A 21,762-nucleotide genomic window follows, 5' to 3' on the forward strand; every position below is an offset into this window, starting at 1 on the left:
CCCCCCCGCCCCAGTAGCTAGCTCACTTAAGGCAGCCTAATGAAATTAATTAACAGTGAATTTAAAATGTTGTTTTTCGGCACTGTAATTGAATTCCAGTTTTCATTTGAAGGCAGCATGAAACAAGCAAAATAAAGATGACAATTTGCAAAGCGAGCTGGGCTCTTTCCCACTGCCATCAAAATGCACGATACAAATGGGATGAAGTGGACAGGTCTGGCTGGAGCCTTCCCATGGGGCAGAGACAGGAGGGAAAGCTGCCTCTCGCTGGGAAGCTCATCATGTTTTTAATGGTCATTCCAACAAATGCAATTGAAGGTTATGTTTTCAGGAAAAATAACTAACAGGCAAATGGCAGGCTTTAGGTGATGGTTGAGACCAAGGTGCTTGAGGTACTGATCAAGGTGATCTGGTCTGAGATGAAGGTGGTGGTTAAAACAGTGTCCACCTCTTCTAGGGATCTGCTGGTGCCACCCTCCCTTTTATGTCCCTGAAATTTTGGAGTCAGCCAGGTGAATTTGGTTTGATTTGGCATTTAGTGTCCTGCAGCACATGTCGTGTCCCGGCCCTCAGCTGCTCCTCCTTCTTGCGTGTCCTCTGCTGCTGTCACTCCTCAGCCCAGTTCTGTCCATCTGTCCCCTGCTCCCAAACCCTGAAGTTAAAGGTACTTAGGGAAAGTTGGGGTGTTTGGGCAGAAGGTGCAGGTACATCTGCAGATCTCAGGGCTGAGTCCTGTGTGGGGAGCTGTAAACAATGGTTGAAGAGTGAAAACCTCTGAATGCATCTCAGTCAGAGCCAAAGCTGCAGGTGCAATCACAGCCATGTGCACATTTCTCCATTCAGAAAGGATAGGAAATATTTTCTGTCTGCAATAATTTGTGACGTGGTCCCAGTGATCTCATTAGTGCCACTGAAACATTGTCGTATATCCTCTGCTCCCCATGGCTGGAGCATGAAGCATGTGGGTGAAGCCCGTCCAAATTAGGGCTTGAAGGATGCTGCCAGGCTCCCTGGCTCTGGTCCAGAGATGCTGTCTGTCCCTGCATGACACCTGGATTTTTGGAGGGGCTCACATCTGTATTTTACCCAGAAATATTTTACTCCCCTTTAACCTTTCAGGCTGTGTAGGGATAGCCTACAGGACCTGTGGGTTGTGTAGGGACAGCTGTGGTGCTGGCAGGAGGTGACTGCGGGGAGCCTGCTCTGTGTGTCCCTTGGTCCCTCCACTCATTTTCTGGGAAGAGGCAAATGTCACCATCACTCTCGTCCTCCATGTGACCTTCCCATTTGACTGGCTTTGCTTTTGCAGAGATCTCGGGCAACACGGATGACATCCCACTGGTGCGCTGGCGGCAGCAGTGGCTGGAGAATGGCACGTTGCTCTTCCACATCCACCACCAAGATGGGGCCCCCAATCTTCCCGGCTTCGACCCCACAGATGAGCCCCAGACTGAGTCAGCAGAGGAGGAGCTGAGGATCCTCCATATCTCCGTCATGGTATGTGATGGGAAGGCAGCCCCCCTCTTTAGGTGTCCAGAAGACTAGAATATATAGGGGCTTCTGTAAAGCCGTGTTTTTACCCATCTGGCTTCAGCTGGTCTAGGAGGAGGAACTGAGTCCACCTTCAAGGGCTGGTTAAGATGCTCTGGGCACCTCTCTGAATGATGATGCATGCAGGATGCTTTAACATTGGGCTGCTTTGAACCTCTCCCTTAGTTTGCATCACTTTGCAAATATGTTTGCACGGGTGCCTTTATCCCCAGGGGTCTGCTGGGCTTTTAAGTTCTCAACCCCCTTAACCCAAGGCTAATTCACAATGACTTTGTCAGGAGCCCTTTGCCCAATGGATGGTGCCTGGCGCTCGCTGCTCTGACACGTGGCGGGTGTCACGGTGCTACTGGGCACTGTCACCACCACTTTTATCAGTGTGGCAGCCGTGTGGCTGCAGTTTCACAGTGTGCAGTAAGCAAGAGCATCCCATGCACAGAGGCTGCACAGCTCTCCTCCTCCCTCCGGGTACGCAGGGATGAGGTTTTGATGGCAGAGAAAGGAAGGTGAGACAGAGATCTGTGTGTTGGACATGGACCTGTGATTTGTTGGTTAGGGGTTTTTTTGTTACGCTGGAAAAAATTTGAAGAATCCGACAATTTTTGTGCCCCTGGAAGATAATTAGCCAGAGACAATGTGTTGCCGAGGCTGCAAACAGGCTGTTTAATGGTGCCTACCCTAATGAGAGTGACAATAGCTCTTCCAGATTGCAGCCCGAGGCCAGGTTTCTCCTCCATCATTTGTGCTTGATTAGTCTCGAGGAAAAAAAAAAATCACTGGCAAGGCCACCCCCACAAACATTCTGCACCGTTATCTTTTTTTTTAGTGTCTGTTCCCAGCTGCTCCTGAGAGGGAGAGGCTGGCCCCACTCTGCCACTGTGATCTTGGTCTTTTTGGGTACCGCTGAATCCCAAGATCGAAACAGGAGTACGTGAAAGAAGGCTTATTATCAAGCTGATGTCTGCAACTCATTGCTCTCGTACCAAAATGTGTAAATACAGATTGAATCCTCCCTCCCCCACTTTTCCCCCATCACTCTCAGCTCCACTCCAGTGGCATCCTTATATCCTGACAAATAGACGTTGGCTTTTGTGCCAGGAGTCAGGATCACGTGGAGTTTTCAAGGCTGAATTTCTTTCTTTCCCCTGTGGTTGCCAAGAGAAGAAGTGTGAGCGAGGGGCTGTATCCATTGTGACAGCGGTTCGCACGTGGACCGTGTGAGAAGCCCTCCTGCACCCATCCAGCACAGGGCTCCTCTTGCAGCCATTGTACAAGTGTCAGGTCAGGGAGATGAAGGCAGAATGGGATTTCTGTGCTCCTGTGGAGAGGAACTGGGGGTCTGAGGTGGTGCTCTGACTCCCTCCAACAAGCAGTGAGTGGAGGGGATTCCAGTGCTGGTTTTCATCCTCCCTTCAGAGCCCCTCGAAATCTTAAGTGGCCATGGACTACTCTCCCCCAGGGATGGTTTGACCTCTCATACTACCCGGGCAGAAGAAATTCAGTCTTTTTTGAGAACTCATAGCTGCAGTCCTAAACGAATGGGTGTCCACCTGACTCAATCTCTCACTTGGTTTCCCTTCTTTACTGGCACAGGCGTATGGCAGAGTTCCCTGGTGTTTGGAGGATTTAATGTGCATATGGAGGGCAGCAAAGGAAAGGAAAGCTGGCAATGCCCCGGCTATTACTCCCACCTGCTTGTCACCCCACCTGCAGATGGACCCATCCTCAGGGTGATGGAGAGCCATGACATGGGAGCCCATCTCTGGTGGGGATGTGGGTAGTCCCCACTCATTTATAGATCTCAAAAGGATTTGAATATGTTAGAGAACTGGGCCCTGATTTTTACACTAAAAAACTCGGTATGAGCATGGCCAGGCATGAATCCAGTGCCAATTTTCAGCCCCAGCAAGAGATTTCCCATCCTCCCAGATGCAGGCTCCTGGCCAAAGAGATGCCATGTGCCAGCCAGCCCCTCCTCCTATCCTGGACTGCTTGTGTCCTTAATCACTGAAGTTTCTTTGTTTTTTCTTTTCTTTTTTTTTTTTTTTTTAAAGAAAGTTTGGAAGGAGAGTGGGAGGGTGCACTGCAGCTCTATTATCCTGGGAATGAAAGAGTGTTAAACCGTAATGGCCATTAGAGATCCTTTTCCAGCTGCCTCTCCTGCTTTTCATTCAATAATTCCCTTAATGTTTTATCCTAATGGAGCAGATTATTACTATTATTTTATTTTATCAAGATCAGCTATTATGTACAAGAGAGGAGGAGGACCAGACCCATGGGTGGACATGAAGCTCTTAGCTGATTGCATGCTTTTTAAAAATAAAAATTTTAAAAAAATTTAAAAATTATTGGCAGACCGGGCGTAAAGGGCCAGCTTGGGCTTCCATCTTGCTGCCTCTGTCTGTATGCAGTGATGATGTCTCTGCAGGAAGGTGGCCTTGGGGATGGTGGTGAGACGACAGGTCTGGGTGCAGTTTCAGGTCTGTCCCTGCAGAACAGGAGCTTATACAGTCTTTTCCCCCCAGGCATTCCCCAAACAACTTCAGTCATCTGGCTGTTTTGAGCCTTGATCTCCTTTAATCTGTGCTGCAATTTCTGCAGGATGCCCTGGGAAAATCTCCCAAGATTGAGAGTGACAGCACTGAAACTGGTTGGAAATGGGTCAGAAAAAGTTGCCCATAGGAGCGTTCGCCTGGAATAAATCTGATCTCTGCTTTCAAAGACGTGTTACAGGAGAGTGAAACAAAACACGCTCTGCTTTAAATGCTGCTTTTTCATGCCTCGGTAGTGACTTCAAAGTTGGTCCAGCTCAAGGCAAGCTTCAGGGGGAACGCTTGGCCAATGCTGGGCACTCCCTGGGCCAGCACCTTTTTGTCGGTGTGACAGGGCTCCTCTCACCATTGCCTTTGTTTTAGCTACTCCAGAGCATCCCTGGGGCGTTTGCATCCCTGAGGAGGGGGTGGCTGGCCAGTGTCCCTGGCTGAGCCCTGCTCATGTTTGTGCCTGCAGGGAGGGATGATCGCCCTGCTGCTCTCCATCCTCTGCTTGGTGATGATCCTCTACACCCGCCGGCGGTGGTGCAAGCGGCGCCGTGTGCCACAGCCCCAGAAGAGTGCCAGCGCCGAGGCAGCCAACGAGATCCACTACATCCCCTCGGTGCTGATCGGGGGCCACGGGCGGGAGAGCCTGCGCAATGCCCGTGTGCAGGGGCACAACTCCAGTGGGACGCTCAGCATCCGTGAAACCCCCATCTTGGACGGCTATGAGTATGACATCACCGACCTGCGGCACCACCTCCAGCGTGAGTGCATGAATGGTGGGGAAGACTTTGCCAGCCAGGTCACCCGCACCCTGGACTCGCTGCAGGGCTGCAATGAGAAGGCCAGCATGGACCTCACACCAGGTGGGGATGAGACAGGGGGGCATGGGCTGAGCTGTGTCCTTTCCAACTCGTCTTCTCTCCATCATTCCATACACAAGTTTTCCCTTAATCATTTTCCCCATTTCTCTGGGCTTTTGTTGCATGTGAGATGTTGGTGGCACTCTGAAAGTGCTTCCATTGCTGGGAGACCTTGCATCCAGTTGAGAGCAGTCCCTGCTAAGTGGAACGTAGCTGGGACAATTCAGACTGGACCTCTGAGGAGAAGGGTTCCTGTGGCCTGAGGGACAGCCAGAATGGTGTCCCCTTCAAGCTACCCCAAGGTGACCTGCAAAATTCTCTTCTGTATCCCAGGATTTCTCATGTTTTCTTCATCTGGGTTTTTTAGTAGCAAAATTATACTTGTCATCAGTATGATTCAGAGTTAACACTGTCTTCTGATCACCAGCAGGGATTCTCTGAGGCTTGTAACACACTTGCTTTTTGGCCTTATTACCAGCTGAGCCATCTAGCTGGAGCATTCTCAACTGAGACATGGTCTGGGAAGACCATGGTGTGCTTTCTAAAGCTCTCCAGGGGTTTTCTTTACAGACATGGATATGCAGAAGTACCCTGAGAGGCTGAATGTTAAATCTCAGCTTTTGGCTAGCTGGGTGGAGGTGCTGGTCCCCATCAGGCTTTGAGGAGCTCATGAGGGTGCACTGAGGGCAGCTTGGCCCATTGGCCATGGCATCATGGTTGCCTCATGCAGATGCTGGAGATGGATCCAAGGAAGAATCTCTTTCTTTCTCACCTCCCTCCTTTTTAAAAATCTTATCCCTGAAAGATTTTGCCTTAAATTCTTCCCACTCAGGGAGCGATAATGCCAAGCTGTCCCTGATGAACAAGTACAAAGATAACATCATCGCCACCAGCCCTGTGGACTCAAACCACCAGCAGGCCACACTACTGTCCCACACCTCCAGCAGTCAGCGCAAGCGCATCAACAACAAAGCACGAGGTAGGGGTATCCTTGGGGTGGATGGAGTGCTCTGGGCTTCCACCCACCCATGATCCAACAACTCACCCTCTCCTGGGATGGAGAAACAGAACTAGTGTTGGGCAAGAAGCATGGAAAGGAGGGCTTGGATGGGGGGAAGCAGAAAAGTTGATGTCTGCAAGGTTGAAAATAATGTTGGGTTGGTTGATTGCAAAGATGCAGAGGGTGTTAGCCACAGTAAATATTATATGATACTGGCACGGTTATGGGGAAAAGTTGCAAGGTAATGGGAGCTGTGGCAGGGGCATGATTCTGTGTGGTGGGAAGGGGAAAAGATGCTGTCTCTGCTGCACCTGGCAGGCAGGGCTCCTGGTCTTCAAGGCAAGGTTTGCCCTGAAGGGGTGATGTAGGATGTGACAGCTTGGGGTGGCATGGTGCCAGCCCTGCTGTGACCACACTTGGTGTCCCCTGCAGCCGGCTCAGCATTTCTCAACCCTGAGGGGGACTCAGGGACGGAGGCAGACACTGATCCCCAGCTGACCTTCTACACAGACCCATCACGGAGCCGGAGGCGCAGCCGAGGTGGGTGCGGCTGTGAAGGTGGGTGACAAGCCATGACTACCCTTGCTTTGTTTGCTGTCACCTCTCTGGGTTCGGAGACTTTCCATTTGCAAAAGATGGAAACCCAGGCGTGATCTGGGCTACCTTAGGCAGGCACTGGTTCCTGCTCCTGCAGCGGGCTGCCACTGCTCTCCAGTGGAGTTTCTCAGCAGAGGATGAAATGTATTCTGATTTTTTGCTGGAGGCTTCTGCCAGGCTCTGGTGTGTATTAATGAGTAACACGCTTCAAAGGCTGGTCTGTGAGCTCCGGTGCACATACGAGCTGTATGTGCAGCAGAGGATGGGGACAGGCTTGGTCCCCAGGCAGGAGCCTCACCCCACTGCCCTGCACCACCCCTTTGGGAGTTTTTCTCCTCCGTGGAGGAGAGTTTGTGTCTGTTTTCCCTCGCTGAGCCTTGTTTGCTAGATGGTGCTTTGGTTTTTTGATAGTGGTGGAACTGGGAGCCATCTGCTTCACTCCCAGTGCCTGTGCAGGGTGCTGGGAGGCTGGTTCAGGATTTATCTCTGCAGGGGATAGCTCAGCCCCCAGCCAGCTTTTTGTGCTCAGCTTCTTCAGCTGAGAGATTAAGGCCTGCATGTCTTGGGCAGTTAGGGTGCTTTGGTGCTTTTTCAAAGGCATCCAGGAAGCTGTTCTTATGACAAAATCAACCTGAGAGAAGTGCCAAGAAGAAGGAGTAGGGGAAAAAAAGGGATATTGCATTTACTTTTCTTCTCCTCAATATCTCTGCCTTGCTTTAAAGTTCTGCTACTGCAAAGGTTTTGGCATGTTGCAGTGCAGGGGTAGGGGAGAGCCCAAGCTGCGGGGGCTCGGGGAGACCTCAGCTGCAGTAGCTAGAGGGAGGGTCCTGTGACAAAGTCTGCTTTATGCTTTTGAAAATCCAAAGTCACTCTGCTTACTGGATTGATGCTGTATCTCCAGGGGTTGGGCAGGGTCTCTGCACCCCAAGATCCCCTGGCTGCACCCCAAGATCTTCCTGAGTCTCCCAGGTCTCACGTTTGACTGTGATTTCACATTTTGCAGTGGGATCTCCCCGGAGTCCTGTGAACAAGACCACGCTGACCCTCATCAGTGTGACGAGCTGTGTCATCAGCCTGGTGTGCTCATCCCACATGAGCTGCCCCCTTGTAGTTAAGATCACCCTCCATGTCCCTGAGCACCTCATCGCTGATGGTGAGCACCCCACAGTTTCACTTACCCCCTCCTGCCCCATTCTGTAAGCTGTAATGGAGGGGAGGAGGGAATGATGGAGAGGACAGAGGTACAGCCAGTGCCTGATGCAGGAGATGGGTGCAGGATGGAGGGAATGGACACAGGACCGAGAAGACCATTGTGGGATGGAGGGGACAGGCATGGGTTGGAGGGGATGGATATGGGATGGAGATGGTTGGTCACTGTGGGATGGAGGGGACAGACACAGGATGGAGGGAGCTGTCATGGGATGGAGGAGACAGGCATGGGTTGGAGGAGGCCATCATAGGGCAGATGGGATGGGCACAGGACAGAGGGATTTATTGTGGAACACAGGGGGCTGTTGCAGGGCAAAGGCCACTGTCTTGGAATGGAGAGGATGTACAGGATCATCACAAGATGGAGGTGACTATCGCAGGATGTAGAAGTCCATTATGGGATGCAGGGGACCATCATGGGATGGAAGGGACAGCAGCAGGTCATCACCACTGACTGCCCTCTCGGTGACAGGGAGCCGGTTCATCCTTCTGGAGGGAAGCCAGCTGGATGCCAGTGACTGGCTGAACCCGGCACAGGTCGTCCTCTTCTCCCAGCAAAACTCCAGTGGGCCCTGGGCCCTGGACCTCTGCGCCCGGCGCCTCCTTGACCCCTGCGAGCATCAGTGTGACCCTGAGACTGGTAGGTGGTCAGACAGCTGGGGTGGGTTGGGAGCTCACCCCTGCCTGCTCAACCCGAGTTTGGTGGGAAGATGCTTTCTCACCTTGATCCACATGTGAGAATGGAGCTGCTGTGTGGCTGGGATGGCTGCAGGCTGGGTTCAGTAGGGAAATACCTGGAAAGCCTTGTCCTCCAACATCCCTCATGTCCCCTCCTCTCTCTGTAGGTGAGTGTCTCTGCTACGAAGGCTACATGAAGGACCCTGTGCATAAGCACCTCTGCATCCGGAATGAGTGGGGAACAAACCAGGGGTGAGTGCCTGTCACATCATGCCCAAGCTTAGATTGTCCTTGCACGAGCTGCTGGGCTTCAACAGCAGTGTAGCAGGGATGTGGCAAATCCTCTTGGATGAGAGTTAGAGGCATCTTGGTGAATTGTAAGGTCAGCACACGTCTGGGCTCTGCAGCAGGTCTGTGGGAGATGAGGATTTCTGTTTTTTGAAATAATCAGAGATGATGTATAGAGGTCATTGCTAGGTTTCAGAGTAAACACAGCCTGGAGAAGATTGAGGCTGCTCCTCTTCGCCTTGTGGGCACTCTCCTTGGGATCCTGCACTTCATGGGACTTTTGGTTTGGCTGTGTGAGGTATCGGAGGGTTGGGCTGTGGTCCCCAGCAGAGGAGAGAGTCAGCAGGATGGGGACACCCCATTGAAAATTGGGCAAATTAGAAGCTTTGATGCCAAAGCCTGAGGGAACAGATCAGTTGCCCTCTGCTCCACAGCTTTACACCCCTGGAAGTGCAAAGGGAAATCTTTCTGATGTTTTGGCAGCAATTTGGTGGGGTATCCCAAATGTTCCCATCTCTCTCTGACCCTCAGGGGATACTCCATCTGGTCCTTAACACTTATGGGTCTCTGACATGCAGATGGGTACTTCCAGGAATGGCTGGTGGTAGTGTGCAGAAAGCCAAGACACCCCCAAAACCAGAAGCCCCACATGTACTGGCACCTCTTTTTTCCTGCCCTTGTCTAACTGTGCCACAGCCAGATCTGCAGCAGCCCAGTCTGTGCCAGGACGCTCTCTCTGAAGTCATTAGTCTTCACAGCAGGAAGAGAAAATCATCAAAGGCTGGGTTTGGCGACACCCCTGCCATGATGCTGTGCAGGAGGATGGCAGCCGCAGGAGGCTGCTGGTGCTGGCAAGTCCTGGCTGTGTCTTGAACTGGGGCCCAGGGAGAGCATTGCTGCTTTGTCTCCAACCCCTCCTCTGTGGTTTTTCATTTTAAAAGCAATTTAGCAGTTAAATCCAGTGCGGAGCACTGGCTGTGGGAGACAAGGGCGGCCATTGTTGTGGGTGCCTTCAGCCAGGCTGGGGACAGGGTGATACTCATGAGACAGGTGGCCCCGTGCTGAGGGTGTGCTGAGTGGTGTGGTCCATGTCCCCAGACCACTGTGGGGTACCACTGTTGGGGTGGGAGAATACAGGCAGAAATACAACTCCCTGCCCTGTTCTCCCCAGGGAGTCAAGTGTCTGACAGGGATGTACCCAGCTCCTCTGTGCCCATCTAATAAGAAACATTAAGTGATGGGGACTGAGGCGTGGAAGGGAGTATTCCCTCTGCCAAGGACTTGCTCATTTTGGGATGTGTTGGGTTTAGGAGTGTCTCACAGCGGGTTGGAAAGAGCCCATGGCCACCCATGACCATGCATGACTTGGGTTCCAGCCTGTGCCTTGGTCAGAGCTACCAGCAGTGTGCTGGACCCACCACCTTGGGAAAAGCAAGAAGGCTTTATCCATGGAGGCAGGTAGTAAAAATGGATAAGCACAGGTGGGGAAGCATTTGTTTCCTTCCTCTCTGCTTTTCCTTTGCTCCTGGGCATGGGACTGCAGCTTCACACTTTTCCTCCCATGCATATTGCTCTTTAGCTTTTTCCAGATCTAGCTGCTCCGCCATCTAAAAGGAAAGTGGAGAAAAATCTACTTTCAGGTCAATTGGGAAAAAATATAGGTGGTAACTAGCAGGAGAGAAGCCAAGGGCAGGAGGGACAAACCCATTCCTGCAGCCCTCTGGACCTGTTCACCGCTCCGGACTCAGCTTTTATCTCAGCAATGCCAACCTGAAAGGTGCTCTGGACCCACTCCATTCCTCCAGGGGATTTGGGGCCTGTTTTCAGACCCAGCTCCACCTCAATGCCCCCTTGGGAGCTCATGCTTGAGCCTTTGCCTTTCCTCCTGCAACACTATTCATACCTGGCCAGGTTATATGTTGTCTTAGGTCTCTTCTTACATACTAAAGTTGCCTATGACAAATTATATGCAGCATTTCCAACATACTTTTCTGTTTGAGGCAGAGAAACCCAGCAGATCTCTTTTTTCCCCAAGGTGCAACACAGCCCTAGATCATAGTGGGGTCATCAAAGTCCTTCTGCTCCTCTCTGGGCTCTCAAGGAGGCTCTGCCACTGCAGTGTTGAGACTTTTTCAGCACCACCCTTTAAGAGTTCCTCTCTTGACTGTTTGAAACCGGGGTAATTTTGTGTTTCTTCCTTGAACTTGTCAGATTTTTGTTTCAAAAAATCGTAGCAGCTGAAACCACACTTAACCACAGTTAACCATCGCTGCCTGCAGCTTCCACTATTTATAGGGGCTCTTGAAAGCGTGTCCACACTAAGCATTGTGATGCCAAGTTCAGCTTGATATTTAATGAGGATTTTTTTTTCTGTGCTGTGATCTGTTCCTAATGTTCAGGTGCTGCTTGGTGCAGCTCTGCCTGAAAGGGCTTGTGATGGTGGAGGACTCTTTTTCCGGTCCAAGGTGTCCCCTGTGAACCCTTGGCCTCCACATGGCCACAACTGTGATGAACTGTCTTTGGTCCAGCAGAACCATCTTGTCAGAGCCTGTTTAACTGAATAACTTGTAACTTTACACATGGTATTTACATTTTTTGGGGTGGAGGTTGAGCTGCCAAGCCAAGTTGTCTTTTTGTTGAACTCATCAGCTCACTCCCAGCTCTAGCCTAATAAGTTTTCCCACAGGCTCACCTGAAAGAGACATCTTCAAACCCTCTACTCCCTCCCCTGATCCCAAGGCGAGATCAACTATGCCTGATTGTTTCTTACCATTGTTTGTCTAATATGCTCCTAACTCCTCCAATATTGGAGCAATGTGCTGCAGCTGTGGGTAGCACAAACCAGGTGGCAAGTCAATCCCTGGAGAAGGCACCATCATCTCTTAGCAAAGAGTAAATCAGCAAAGCAGGACCTGGGGGCTCTGCCAAATCCCTCAACACTCTTAGGAGCAATGTGGACTGGCTATGACCTTTTCTGTTTTCCTAGGGTGGTGTTTTTACCTGAAAATTCATTTCAGCCCTTTGGTTTAGATAGGCTTGCCATTGGTTTGTTTTTATTTACAGTGATTACAGGTTGACTTGGTGTCTGTTCATTCAGCAGCATCTAATTTTGCTCAGGAGGGTGAGCTCATCTTTGAACTTTATTGCTGATGGCAGTGAGGCTTTGTGTGTTGTATGTATTTTGGGTACCATGCTGAGATCCATGCCCTTGTGGTACATCTTTCACCAATGCATCCGGTCCCTACATCTTCATCAGTTTTTAAAAAAGAAAATTCTTTTTGATCATGGGTAGCAGATACATTTGATCAGCTGCTTTTTTTGTGCTGCTCTTCAGCTGTTTTAAACAAATCTGGCTGGTGCTGTTTGTGTGTTCACAGTCTGTCTTCCCACTTTGATATGGATTGTTAATTATCTGCTTTTCGGCTCTTACTCTAACATTTCCTGGGTAGGTATGCAGTTTCCAGCAATCCAACCAACCCTGCCTCATCTTTGCTGGTCAAACCAAATTCTTGTGGGTACTTCATGGTATGACTTGACCAAAAGTCAGATAAGCTCATTCTGCCTTTAGTTAATAAACTGTTACCTGCTCACATTTGTACTTCTTCATCTCAGCCATGCAATGGCCTGTGGCTTTCCCATACCCACATGCTGTTCTTGCCTGGGTACTGTTTTCGGACACTCCAATGAGATTTAAGATGGTCTGCATTTAAAGGGTCTTTATCAACATGCTCTTTTGACTTGTAATGGGCTTCACCCTGGCATGGGAGGTTTTAGGCCAGTTAAAGGCAATTTGGCGAACATGTCTGGCTGGGCACTCTCATCCTCTTCTAGCAGTTGGCAGGCAGGGGCCACCTCAACCCCCTCCCACGCAGGGCAATTTACCCTTTTCTCCACCCTGCAGCCTTACAGCCATTTTTTCCAGCACGGCACCCAAATTAGAGCAACAGCCTGTGCCCTGTGCACCCACCTCCCCTCCCTGTTGTTCTTCTCTTCCACACACAGTTATCCCCCTACGTGGTTGTGCTTCTGCTCTTCCTATCCCATCCCCACACACTGTCCACTCCCCACCCCACAGAGGAGCCAGGGACATGCTGAAGTGACACTTTTCCTGCTTAAAGTATTTTTTTCTCTTTTCCTCATTTCTTTCCACCCATTTATCTATATTTTTTCCCCTCTGCCTCTCTCCATCCCCTGCTGTGTGCCTTGGCTTTGTGAGCTTGAAGGACGGCCAGATAAAAAGTTCCTCTTTCTTACAGATCCTTTCACCAAACCACCCATCCACCTCCTCCTCCCACCCCATTCTCCTTGCAGATTTACGGGCAGCCCAGGGAGAAAGTGCCAGCATTAGCATTTTTAATAAAGAGCTGCTTGTAAGGGATGGCAGGGGGTGAGGAGGTGGGAAGAGGAGAAACATCAGCAACTGAAGCCTGAGCAAAGCCATTGCAAAGCAAAGCAAAGTTGAGGAGGAGCTGGGATGGGCATCACCGCTGGAAGAAGTTGGCAGCTTGGTGCTTGTGTCACATCTGCTCTCTGCTCACTCCCCATCAGGGTGGTGTTGGGTCGTCATGGGTCCCCATTTTGATCATCGTGGGGAGTGGGTTCTGGGGCTGCCAGAGGGGTGCATGTGCTGGAGGGGTGCTTCTGGTCTGTTCACCATGGGCTTGAATTCCTGAGCTGCCAGTGAAGGGATGTGGTGAGCACCTTTGTCCTCACCACTTGCTCCCAGCAGACTTGGAGCTGGTGTTCTAGTGCCACAGTGGGGTTTGGCATGGCCATCCTCATGCTGCTCGCTGGGTGGAAATCTCCAGGAGCACAGGGGTCAGGGAACCAGATATGAAGTGACGTATTTCAGTGCATAACAGCGGACCACTTTCTCCTCCAGGGGCATTTCTGCCATGCTCATGTGCAGTGACTTCTCAGTGCCTTCTGTAAAGACCCTTCAACCTCTCTGCCAGCTCCCCTCAAACCAGCTGCTCCAGGTTAGCTCATTGTGGTCACATCCTGCAGGCACCAGGCTTTAATTCATCCCACCCATCTTGTCTAGGAGAGCTTTGCAGGGAGCAAGCACCGGCAGGAGCAGTTTTTGATACTGAAAGTCGGTCTGGCCTTGTCCCCTTGGGGCTGCAATTCAAGTGTGGCCGGGATCCTGTCGAGGTGGGTCAGAGCACCAGCAGCAGCACCAGGTCTGGAGGTCTTAGCAGACATTTCAGGAACTTCCACTCAAGACCAGTTCTGGAGCAAAGCTTAGCTGATGGGCCAGCTGGAAAAAGCAAAGAGGCCTGAAGATTGTCCTGGGGGTGCACAGGCAGTGCTTTGACTGTGAGAACTTGCTGACTGAGTGTGGGGAGTTTGCTGGTTCTCAGCTGCCCTGGTGATCCCCTGTTTTGTTGTTTCAGATGCTTACCTGGGTGCCAAGGCTTGCAGGGAGCTGAGAGCTGTCATTTCTCTCCCATTTAATACAATATGATCAGGCAGAGAGCTGCTTCTGATCAGTTCCCCTTTGTGAGCTCTGAAGACCATGCAACCAAAATACCTGACAAGAGCAACAAAAGCTAGAGCAGTGAGGTGTCTCCAGTTATCACAGAAAGCAGGGAAGGAGACAGCTATGTGGGCACATGCTTGCATGCATGGGAGAGGAAGGAGGGGATGAAACAATGGTGGAGGCACAAGGGGCAATAGGCAGCGATGGAGGAGGTGGGTTGTGCCTGGGGAGGAGATCTTGCCCCATTCTCTGCAGAAGAATACACAAGTCAGCAAGGGTGCATGGGTGGAAATGTCAGCACTGAGCTTCTGGAGAGCTTCCTTAGAGATGAGGATGGATAGTGTGTCTATTGCTGAGCTGGAGGTCTCATATGGAGACCATCTCAGGGCTTATCTGCACAGTACCTTTACCATGTCCTTGCAGACTCGTTGGTGCATGGCAGGTTGTCCTCTGCCATGTAGGCATGTAGCTAAAGGTGAACATTCCTTTTAATGGGCTTAATTTGACCCCAAGTAGAGGCAAAGTGGGGAAGTCTGGGGAGATGCCACATGGTTCCTTTCTGCACCATGGAAACCTCTTCCCCAGCACAAAGCCATCATCGCATGAATTTTAGTGACAGTTGGAAATTGCACCCTAGGTGAACACAACATGGCCTGGGTGCTGATTTCCATCTCCCAGGCAGGTCCAAGCCCACTGGCTGCACGTTCTAGACATGTTGGCATTCACGGGCTGCCAGATGTGCTGTCTGGCAGAGGCCTGGCAGTCACCGCGCTTCTGCAGTCTCTGCCCTGGCACTGAGCTCCACTGCAAGCCAAGAATGGCTCTTCATAACCGCTTTTCCACCCGAGTTGATGGGGAACAATACCTTGCCTCTGCTTTTGTTCCTTGTGGGCGTGCTCATGAGAAGCAAGAATAAAGCCCATCTGCAGGAGCACTGGAAGGCGGAGGCGCGAAGCATTCAAGGCTTCGGGGACTTGCAAGGAGCACATCGCCTTCCGGCCGAAGCTGACCTCATTCAGGGCAATCCGATCTGTGGGCTGAATATAATCCCCTGCTCCCAGCCAACCGGGTGGGAAAATGGCATTGTATCCTGGCAAGGAAATGAGACAGCGTGCTGTAATCCTGCAATCAGGATTTTTATTTACTATTTTTTTGTCCTTGCTGAAATAACTTCAGATTAGAAATTAAACTGCTTGTGCAGGAGGGCTGTAATTGCCTCTGGAGAAAATCCCCAGGCTTGTTGGCGGCACCTGATACTCTCACCCTGAATTTTAACAGCAGCAATGCGATGGGATGGAAAATCTCTTTCTCTCCCCAGCTCTTGCAAAGGGGATTTGGAGCTTTAGGTTTTGGGACTGGGGTTTGCGTTGCCTGATTCAAAATCCACTGCAGTTGGGTCTCTGTGCCTCCCCTCCTCTGCCTTGTCAGCCTTCCTCTGCAAGTCATGCTCTGCCAGTGGTACTGTGATGCTGATGTGTGTCCCAAGGTGGTGTGGTTGTGAGTGTCCCACTGAAGGGCAATGGCCACTGAATCATGGTTGCACATCACCGTGGCTATCCAGGGCAGCAGGGATGGAGAAGATGGGGGCATCAGATCTCCAGCCTCCTGCTTGGCTCCAAACTTCCAGCTTGTCTTTCAGACCCCTTTGCAAAGTCCCATGGGGGATGAGACTTCCTGAGCTCCCCTCCTGAAACAGTGAAGCCCAAGGCAGATCATGAAGCTGCAGCCCCGGACCCGACGTGCTCCCTTACAAAAGCCTTGGAGAGAGGGGGTTAATCTGTATTTTGGTTTTTGTTTTGCAATTCGATGGCTGTGACACAAATCCTTAAAACAGAAGCTGGCCAGACGGTACGTATGTGAGTGTGCAGAATCATGAGGCTCACAGATACGGGGGGAGGGACTGAAGCGCACTGTACCCCAAAATAAAGGACGCGATACACCACTGACCTACTGGGACTGGGGGGAGGATCTGATGTTGTAGAAACCCGAAAATTAGGACCTTGGATGTGGGGCTTTTTCATCACCTTGTCCTGTCTTGGTTTGAGCTGTCTCATCCCAGGACAGCTCTGCACAACTGTGAAGCATTTTGGGCTGTGAGCGGCAGTGGTGGCGCAATGCCGGTGTGATGTTCCTGGATTTCTCTTCCAGGCCTTGGCCATACACCATCTTTCAGCGTGGCTTCGACTTGGTGCTGGGCGAGCAGCCATCTGACAAGATTTTTCGGTAAGCAGTAAAGGCAACCTGGTCAGCACATTTTGAGGCTCAAAAATATGCCTCAGGGCACATGGGCAGGCTGCTACCCCAGCTGGCAGGGCTGAGCATGGCTGTCCTGTGCCACCTCCTGGGGACACGTGAGCATGGCTACTAAGGTCCTACTACAGCTTCCATATGGGATGCTAGATGCCCAGCAGCCAGTTCCTCCTCTTCATTTATAAGAGTGAGGTTTAGGCTCTGAAGGAGGATTTCTACTGAAAGGGGAAGTGCCTTTTTTTAAAAAAAAATACCTAAATTACATGTGCTTTTTTTGGTTTATTCAGGTGCATTTGGAGGAGCCACCCCACTTTACCCTGCCCATCTGCCTTTGCTCAGGCTGGCATCCCTGCAGGGCATGGGAGAGGTCCAAGGGCTTGGTTTTGGGTAGAGGTAGCCCTCTGGAGTCAGGGTTTCCCTCCATGCAAGCCTTTGCTACTCTCCCCGACAGGTTCACCTACACCCTGGGAGAAGGCATGTGGCTGCCACTGAGCAAGAGCTTTGTCATCCCACCAGCTGAGCTGGCCATCAACCCCTCAGCCAAGTGCAAGACCGACATGACAGTGATGGAGGACGCAGTGGAGGTCAGGTAGGTGAGATGGTAGGGCAAGGGTGTTTAGGAGGCTTTTCATCACACAAATTGGTAGTGTGTCCCTGGAATGAGAGGAGCAACTGAGAGCATGTGGGGGTAATGAGAGCTGGGACCTCTGCCCCACATTTTGCAGGTGGAGATTAGTACCTCCATTAACCTGCCTCTCTTTAATGGCCGCAAAGCTGAGCCTTCAGAGGTAGCTCTCATTGTCTCAGTAGATCCTGCATCCCTCTAAAAGCTTGGCTGCTGTTTAGTTCACTGTCAGACCAAGGGAGACCTGAGCTCCAGAAAAACCCACATGGCAGCTGTGGTCATGCATGCATTTGCAACGTCTCATTGAAGCAGTGACTCATCTCCTCCTCCTCCTCCTCACAGGGAAGAGCTGATGACCTCCTCCTCCTTCGACAGCCTGGAGGTCCTCCTTGACTCCTTTGGCCCTGTCCGTGACTGTTCCCGGGACAACGGGGGCTGCAGCAAGAACTTCCGCTGCATCTCGGACCGCAAGCTGGACTCAACGGGCTGCGTGGTGTGTGGTCCCTCTGGGGACCTGCAAATCTCCTTTGGTCTGAGCAAAGAGGGGGAGGGTGCAGGGGGAAGTACTGCACCCTTCCTTTCTTCCTTCCCATATTCTGGTGTTGGTTTTGCAGCAGAAGAGATGTTTTCGGACTGGCATCTCCTCCATCCTTGACCTTGCTGCACACACATACACGAGGGAGTGAGAGCCTGTCTGCTTGCTGGCTCTGTGGGAGGTCCCATATCACTCAGACATGTCCCCTATCACCACACCAGCTGCTTTGCTGTGCAGAGAAAGTGTGTGCTCCAAACCAGAGTGGTTTGTGGGGCTGGGCCATCCTGCCATGGGGAGGCTGTGAGCATGGGGCAGCCAGTGTATTTGGAAAGGGCATTATTGCTTTGGTGGTCACTGGAGCTGCGTGCCACCCTGCACCCACCAGAGCAGGGTTGAGGCCAGCCCATTACCTGGGACTGCCCTGGGAATGGCTTGGGGGGCTCTGACCCCAGGGGCTCCACTCCCTGGAGGCAGAGGAGGCGGGAGGAATATCTGCAGCCATGGGTGGTGTTGCCAGCATCCATCCTGCAGCCCTCAAGCATCACTCAGGCTGCAATTTCCAATGGAGAGCAGCACTGGAGCCCTGACCTTCAGATCACACCCCTGGGACAGATTTCTACCCTGGGGTCTTTACCTCTTTCTTCCACCCCCACCAGTGCCCATCAGGACTGAGCCCCATGAAGGATGGCACGGGCTGCTATGACCGTCACATTGGTGTGGACTGCTCAGATGGCTTCAATGGGGGCTGTGAGCAGCTGTGCCTGCAGCAGATGGTCCCCCTGCCTGAGGAGCCCCTGCTCTACAACATCCTCATGTTCTGTGGGTGAGTGCCCCATCACTGCTGTGGCCACAGGGACACTCCAGAGGTACTGCTGTACCTTGCCGCTGCCACCCTGAGCTCGTAGCTGGATTGAGAGGGAGGTCTCTTCCATTCCTTGTGTCCCTTCTGAGGTGGCCTGGTGGCCCCTGGTGCAGTGGGGACTGCAGCTGATGGTGGACTCTGTGCTGGCTTCCCAGGTGCATTGAGGACTACAAGCTGGGCACAGACGGGCGGTCATGCCAGCTCATCTCGGAGTCATGCCCTGAGGCAGGGGACTGTGGTGAGCCCCGTGAGCTGCCCATGAACCAGACACTCTTCGGAGAGATTTTCTACGGTTACAACAACCACTCCAAGGAGGTGGCCACGGGGCAGGTGCTCAAAGGGACATTCAGGTGAGTTGGGGATGTGGGGAGGTGACCCCAGCAGGGTGAGACCTTGCTGTCCTCTCTGAGAAGGTGTCATTGGAAGCAACCTGGGGCTGGACCTTCGCAGACTGCCTGATCCATGCATGTCTGGCCAAGCTTTGCAGGCTGGTGAGGAGGGTGCATCTGAAGCTTTCCATCAAGAGTGGACATCATTGTAACCCATGCCCAAAAGAAAGGCTTGGCGCTGGGTAGCTTTTTGGGATGGGTCACCAGCTGGTGGGAATGATTCCAGGCAGTTCCCATGTCCTCCATCCCTGCACTTTCTGCAATTAAATTCCAGGCAGAACAACTTTGCCCGGGGCCTGGAGCAGCAGCTGCCGGATGGGCTGGTCGTGGCCACGGTGCCTCTGGAGAACCAGTGCCAAGAGGAGCTCTCCGACCCCACACCTGACCCGGAGTTCCTCACCGGTGAGTGTGTCTGGCCGGACAGCGCTTCTCTCAGTGGGGCACCTTCCAGCATACCTGGCTTCAGCACCTACACCTCTCAGAGGATATATCTACCATGGGATATGTCTAATCTGGTTTTAGCATCCCGCACTCACCTGCAGCAGCAGCAGTGGTAAGAGGAAGACATTAAAAATTAAGGAGGGGGAGAGGCTATAAATTAGTTATGTGGTTTAAAAGCTCAAGCATTCATTGGGTATTTGAGATATTTGAAAAAATGATAAAATGATATTTTTTTTTTATTCAAGGCAAAAAAGGGTTTCAAACACTTTTCACTTGATTTCTAAATCAGAAACCCTTTGCTGGCATAGTGAAGCATTCAAAACTTGCTGCAGCCAAACCAAAATATTTTAGTTTGTCCTGCCAGATCATCGTGGGCCATGAGTGACAGGGTTATCATGGATTCCTAGACAACCTTCAAGGTTTTACCTTTCTTCCACCAAGTTGCCAGTATCCTTAAATAGCCTTTGTTTACTCAGTGCTTGTTGCTGTTGGCTGAAGTGGCTGAGGACACTGGGCAGCTACTAAATCAGTGATGTGGATAACAAGGTGTTTTCAAAGGTCTCTGCAGGGTGGTCTCATACAGGACCTTATGAATTCACCCTATTTGGCAGAGGTCCCAGGAGGGTTTTGGGGAGCACCCATGGGCTGCATGCAGGGTCCGATGGGTGCTGGCTGCCCTGACGGGGTGCATGGCAATGTAGGTGTGTGAAGGGCAGATGCAGACATAGAAGAGGGTGCTGAGCTTCCCTTGGGTCACCCCTGCAGCCATGGGGATACTCAACCCTACCTGGAGGTGCTGGAGGACACCTGCCTCCCAGAGAAGCTCTGCTGTCCTCCCCACTGCACTGACATAGTTACGCGGATGTAGTGAAGGTGGCACCATCACAGCCTCAGCATCATGATGGGGTTGGTGGGGCTGGGATTCTGCTGGCAATGATGCTAGGAAGGCAGAAGCCAGTAAATTATCCTGTTCATTTCCCACTGCTCTACTGGCTCTCTGTGGCTGATTAAGAAAAAAAGTTAAAAAAAAAAAAAAAAAAAAAAAAAAAAAAAAAAAAAAGAAAAGAAGTAAAATCTCTGCTTGTCAGTAAGCAGATCTGGATATTACTGTGAATACACAAGAGGCAGAGCTGCTGAGTAAACACTTTGAAGGGAAGAGCATAAACACTTTGAAGGGAAGAGCAAGGCTTTGTAGCTGTTGGTAGCAGCGCACTGAAGGGAGAGGCACTGGAAGGCAAAGGATCTTATCCTCCTTATCCTCATGCCTTCATTTCTTGTTACGGGGGGGATGCCCATTGTTATCCTCCTGAACTCCTGGTGTGTGGCTGTTTAGCGGCAGTGTTTGCCGCTTTGCTGCCGAGCGGAGATGTGCCGTGTTGGCTGTATGGCAGCAGTGTTGCGAAGGAGCAGGTGGCTGGGTCCCAGCATCCTGCTACAGCAAACCGAGGGATGTTCCACTCCCCAAAGTCAAAACCATGAGCACCTTTCAATTCCCTTTCTGGGGCTTTGTCCAAGGCTCGGTGGCCTCTCTATCTCTCTGCTCATGGAAGCTGCGCTGCCATGTGCTATGGCTTGTGCCTTGAGCAGGATGAAGTGGCTGCCCAGCCCTGGACTCCATGAATTTCTGTCTCCCATAACACGCAGTTCAATGGCTGGAGAACAAGTTGTCTTTTCCTGGAGAAGTAGAAACCTCAGGTACTGCTCAGCCCCTGCATTGCCATAATGTCCCAAGGGAGCATGAGCATTGACAGGCATGCAATTTTCTTCCAGATGCGTGTGTCCTGTTGTGCTCAGTCCTGGCCAAAAGGGACCCAAAGGCTCTTGTCTGTCCACACTTGGGCACACGTGGCATGACTGTGACCATTCCCAGGCCTGCAAACAGCTCATTAAAAAGCGCAACTCTCATTAGTGAGATAATTAGCACACCTGGGTATGTCTTGGTAGCGGACGCGGTGAAGGAAGCAGGAGGGGATTCAAGAGGCTCATTATCTTCCAACACAGAGCCCCGGATGGCAGGATGAAACGAGCCCATGTGTTCCCCTTCAAAGCCATGATTTTAATTACTAGGGAACAGCTGACCTGCAGCTCTGAACACCTTGACGTCTCCCTGGGTGGACATGGTGTGTGCACAGTCCTTTCCCCCGGCTTCTTCCCACCACACTGGCTATGTTGCCCCAGGGCATGACACAAGGGGCTGCAGCCACCCCCATGGTGAGGCATCCCTGGGCAGCAGCACTGAGTCCCCCTGTTCTTTCTCTGGCAGGGATGGTGAACTTCAGTGAGGTGTCTGGGTACCCCCTCTTGCAGCACTGGAAGGTGAAGTCCGTCATGTACCACGTCCGGCTCAACCAGCTGACCATCTCCCAGTGTAAGCATGCGGGACAGGGGGGAGGAAGGAAAAAAGGGGTGGTGAGAGGACACAACGCCTTCTGGCAGGTGATGGACTCAGAGGTTGGTT

At 51.7% G+C, this 21,762-nt stretch overlaps 1 protein-coding gene across 1 annotated transcript in view; it reads left to right on the forward strand.

The window, feature by feature from the left end:
- ASTN1 (astrotactin 1) overlaps positions 1–21,762 on the forward strand; it is a 57,664-nt gene that overhangs the window by 20,561 nt on the left and 15,341 nt on the right. Inside the window, exons 5-18 of the mRNA XM_026854018.1 lie at positions 1,310–1,497; positions 4,558–4,951; positions 5,781–5,927; positions 6,381–6,488; positions 7,549–7,698; positions 8,227–8,394; positions 8,600–8,684; positions 16,351–16,425; positions 16,904–17,041; positions 17,420–17,570; positions 18,269–18,435; positions 18,630–18,824; positions 19,138–19,265; positions 21,568–21,672. Coding sequence (XP_026709819.1) covers positions 1,310–1,497; positions 4,558–4,951; positions 5,781–5,927; positions 6,381–6,488; positions 7,549–7,698; positions 8,227–8,394; positions 8,600–8,684; positions 16,351–16,425; positions 16,904–17,041; positions 17,420–17,570; positions 18,269–18,435; positions 18,630–18,824; positions 19,138–19,265; positions 21,568–21,672 — 2,199 coding nt within the window. The remainder of the gene's footprint in view (positions 1–1,309; positions 1,498–4,557; positions 4,952–5,780; positions 5,928–6,380; positions 6,489–7,548; positions 7,699–8,226; positions 8,395–8,599; positions 8,685–16,350; positions 16,426–16,903; positions 17,042–17,419; positions 17,571–18,268; positions 18,436–18,629; positions 18,825–19,137; positions 19,266–21,567; positions 21,673–21,762) is intronic.

The sequence above is a fragment of the Athene cunicularia genome, assembly GCF_003259725.1.
Source record: "Athene cunicularia isolate RWA chromosome 8 unlocalized genomic scaffold, athCun1 chr8_part1, whole genome shotgun sequence".
Lineage (NCBI taxonomy): Eukaryota > Metazoa > Chordata > Aves > Strigiformes > Strigidae > Athene > Athene cunicularia.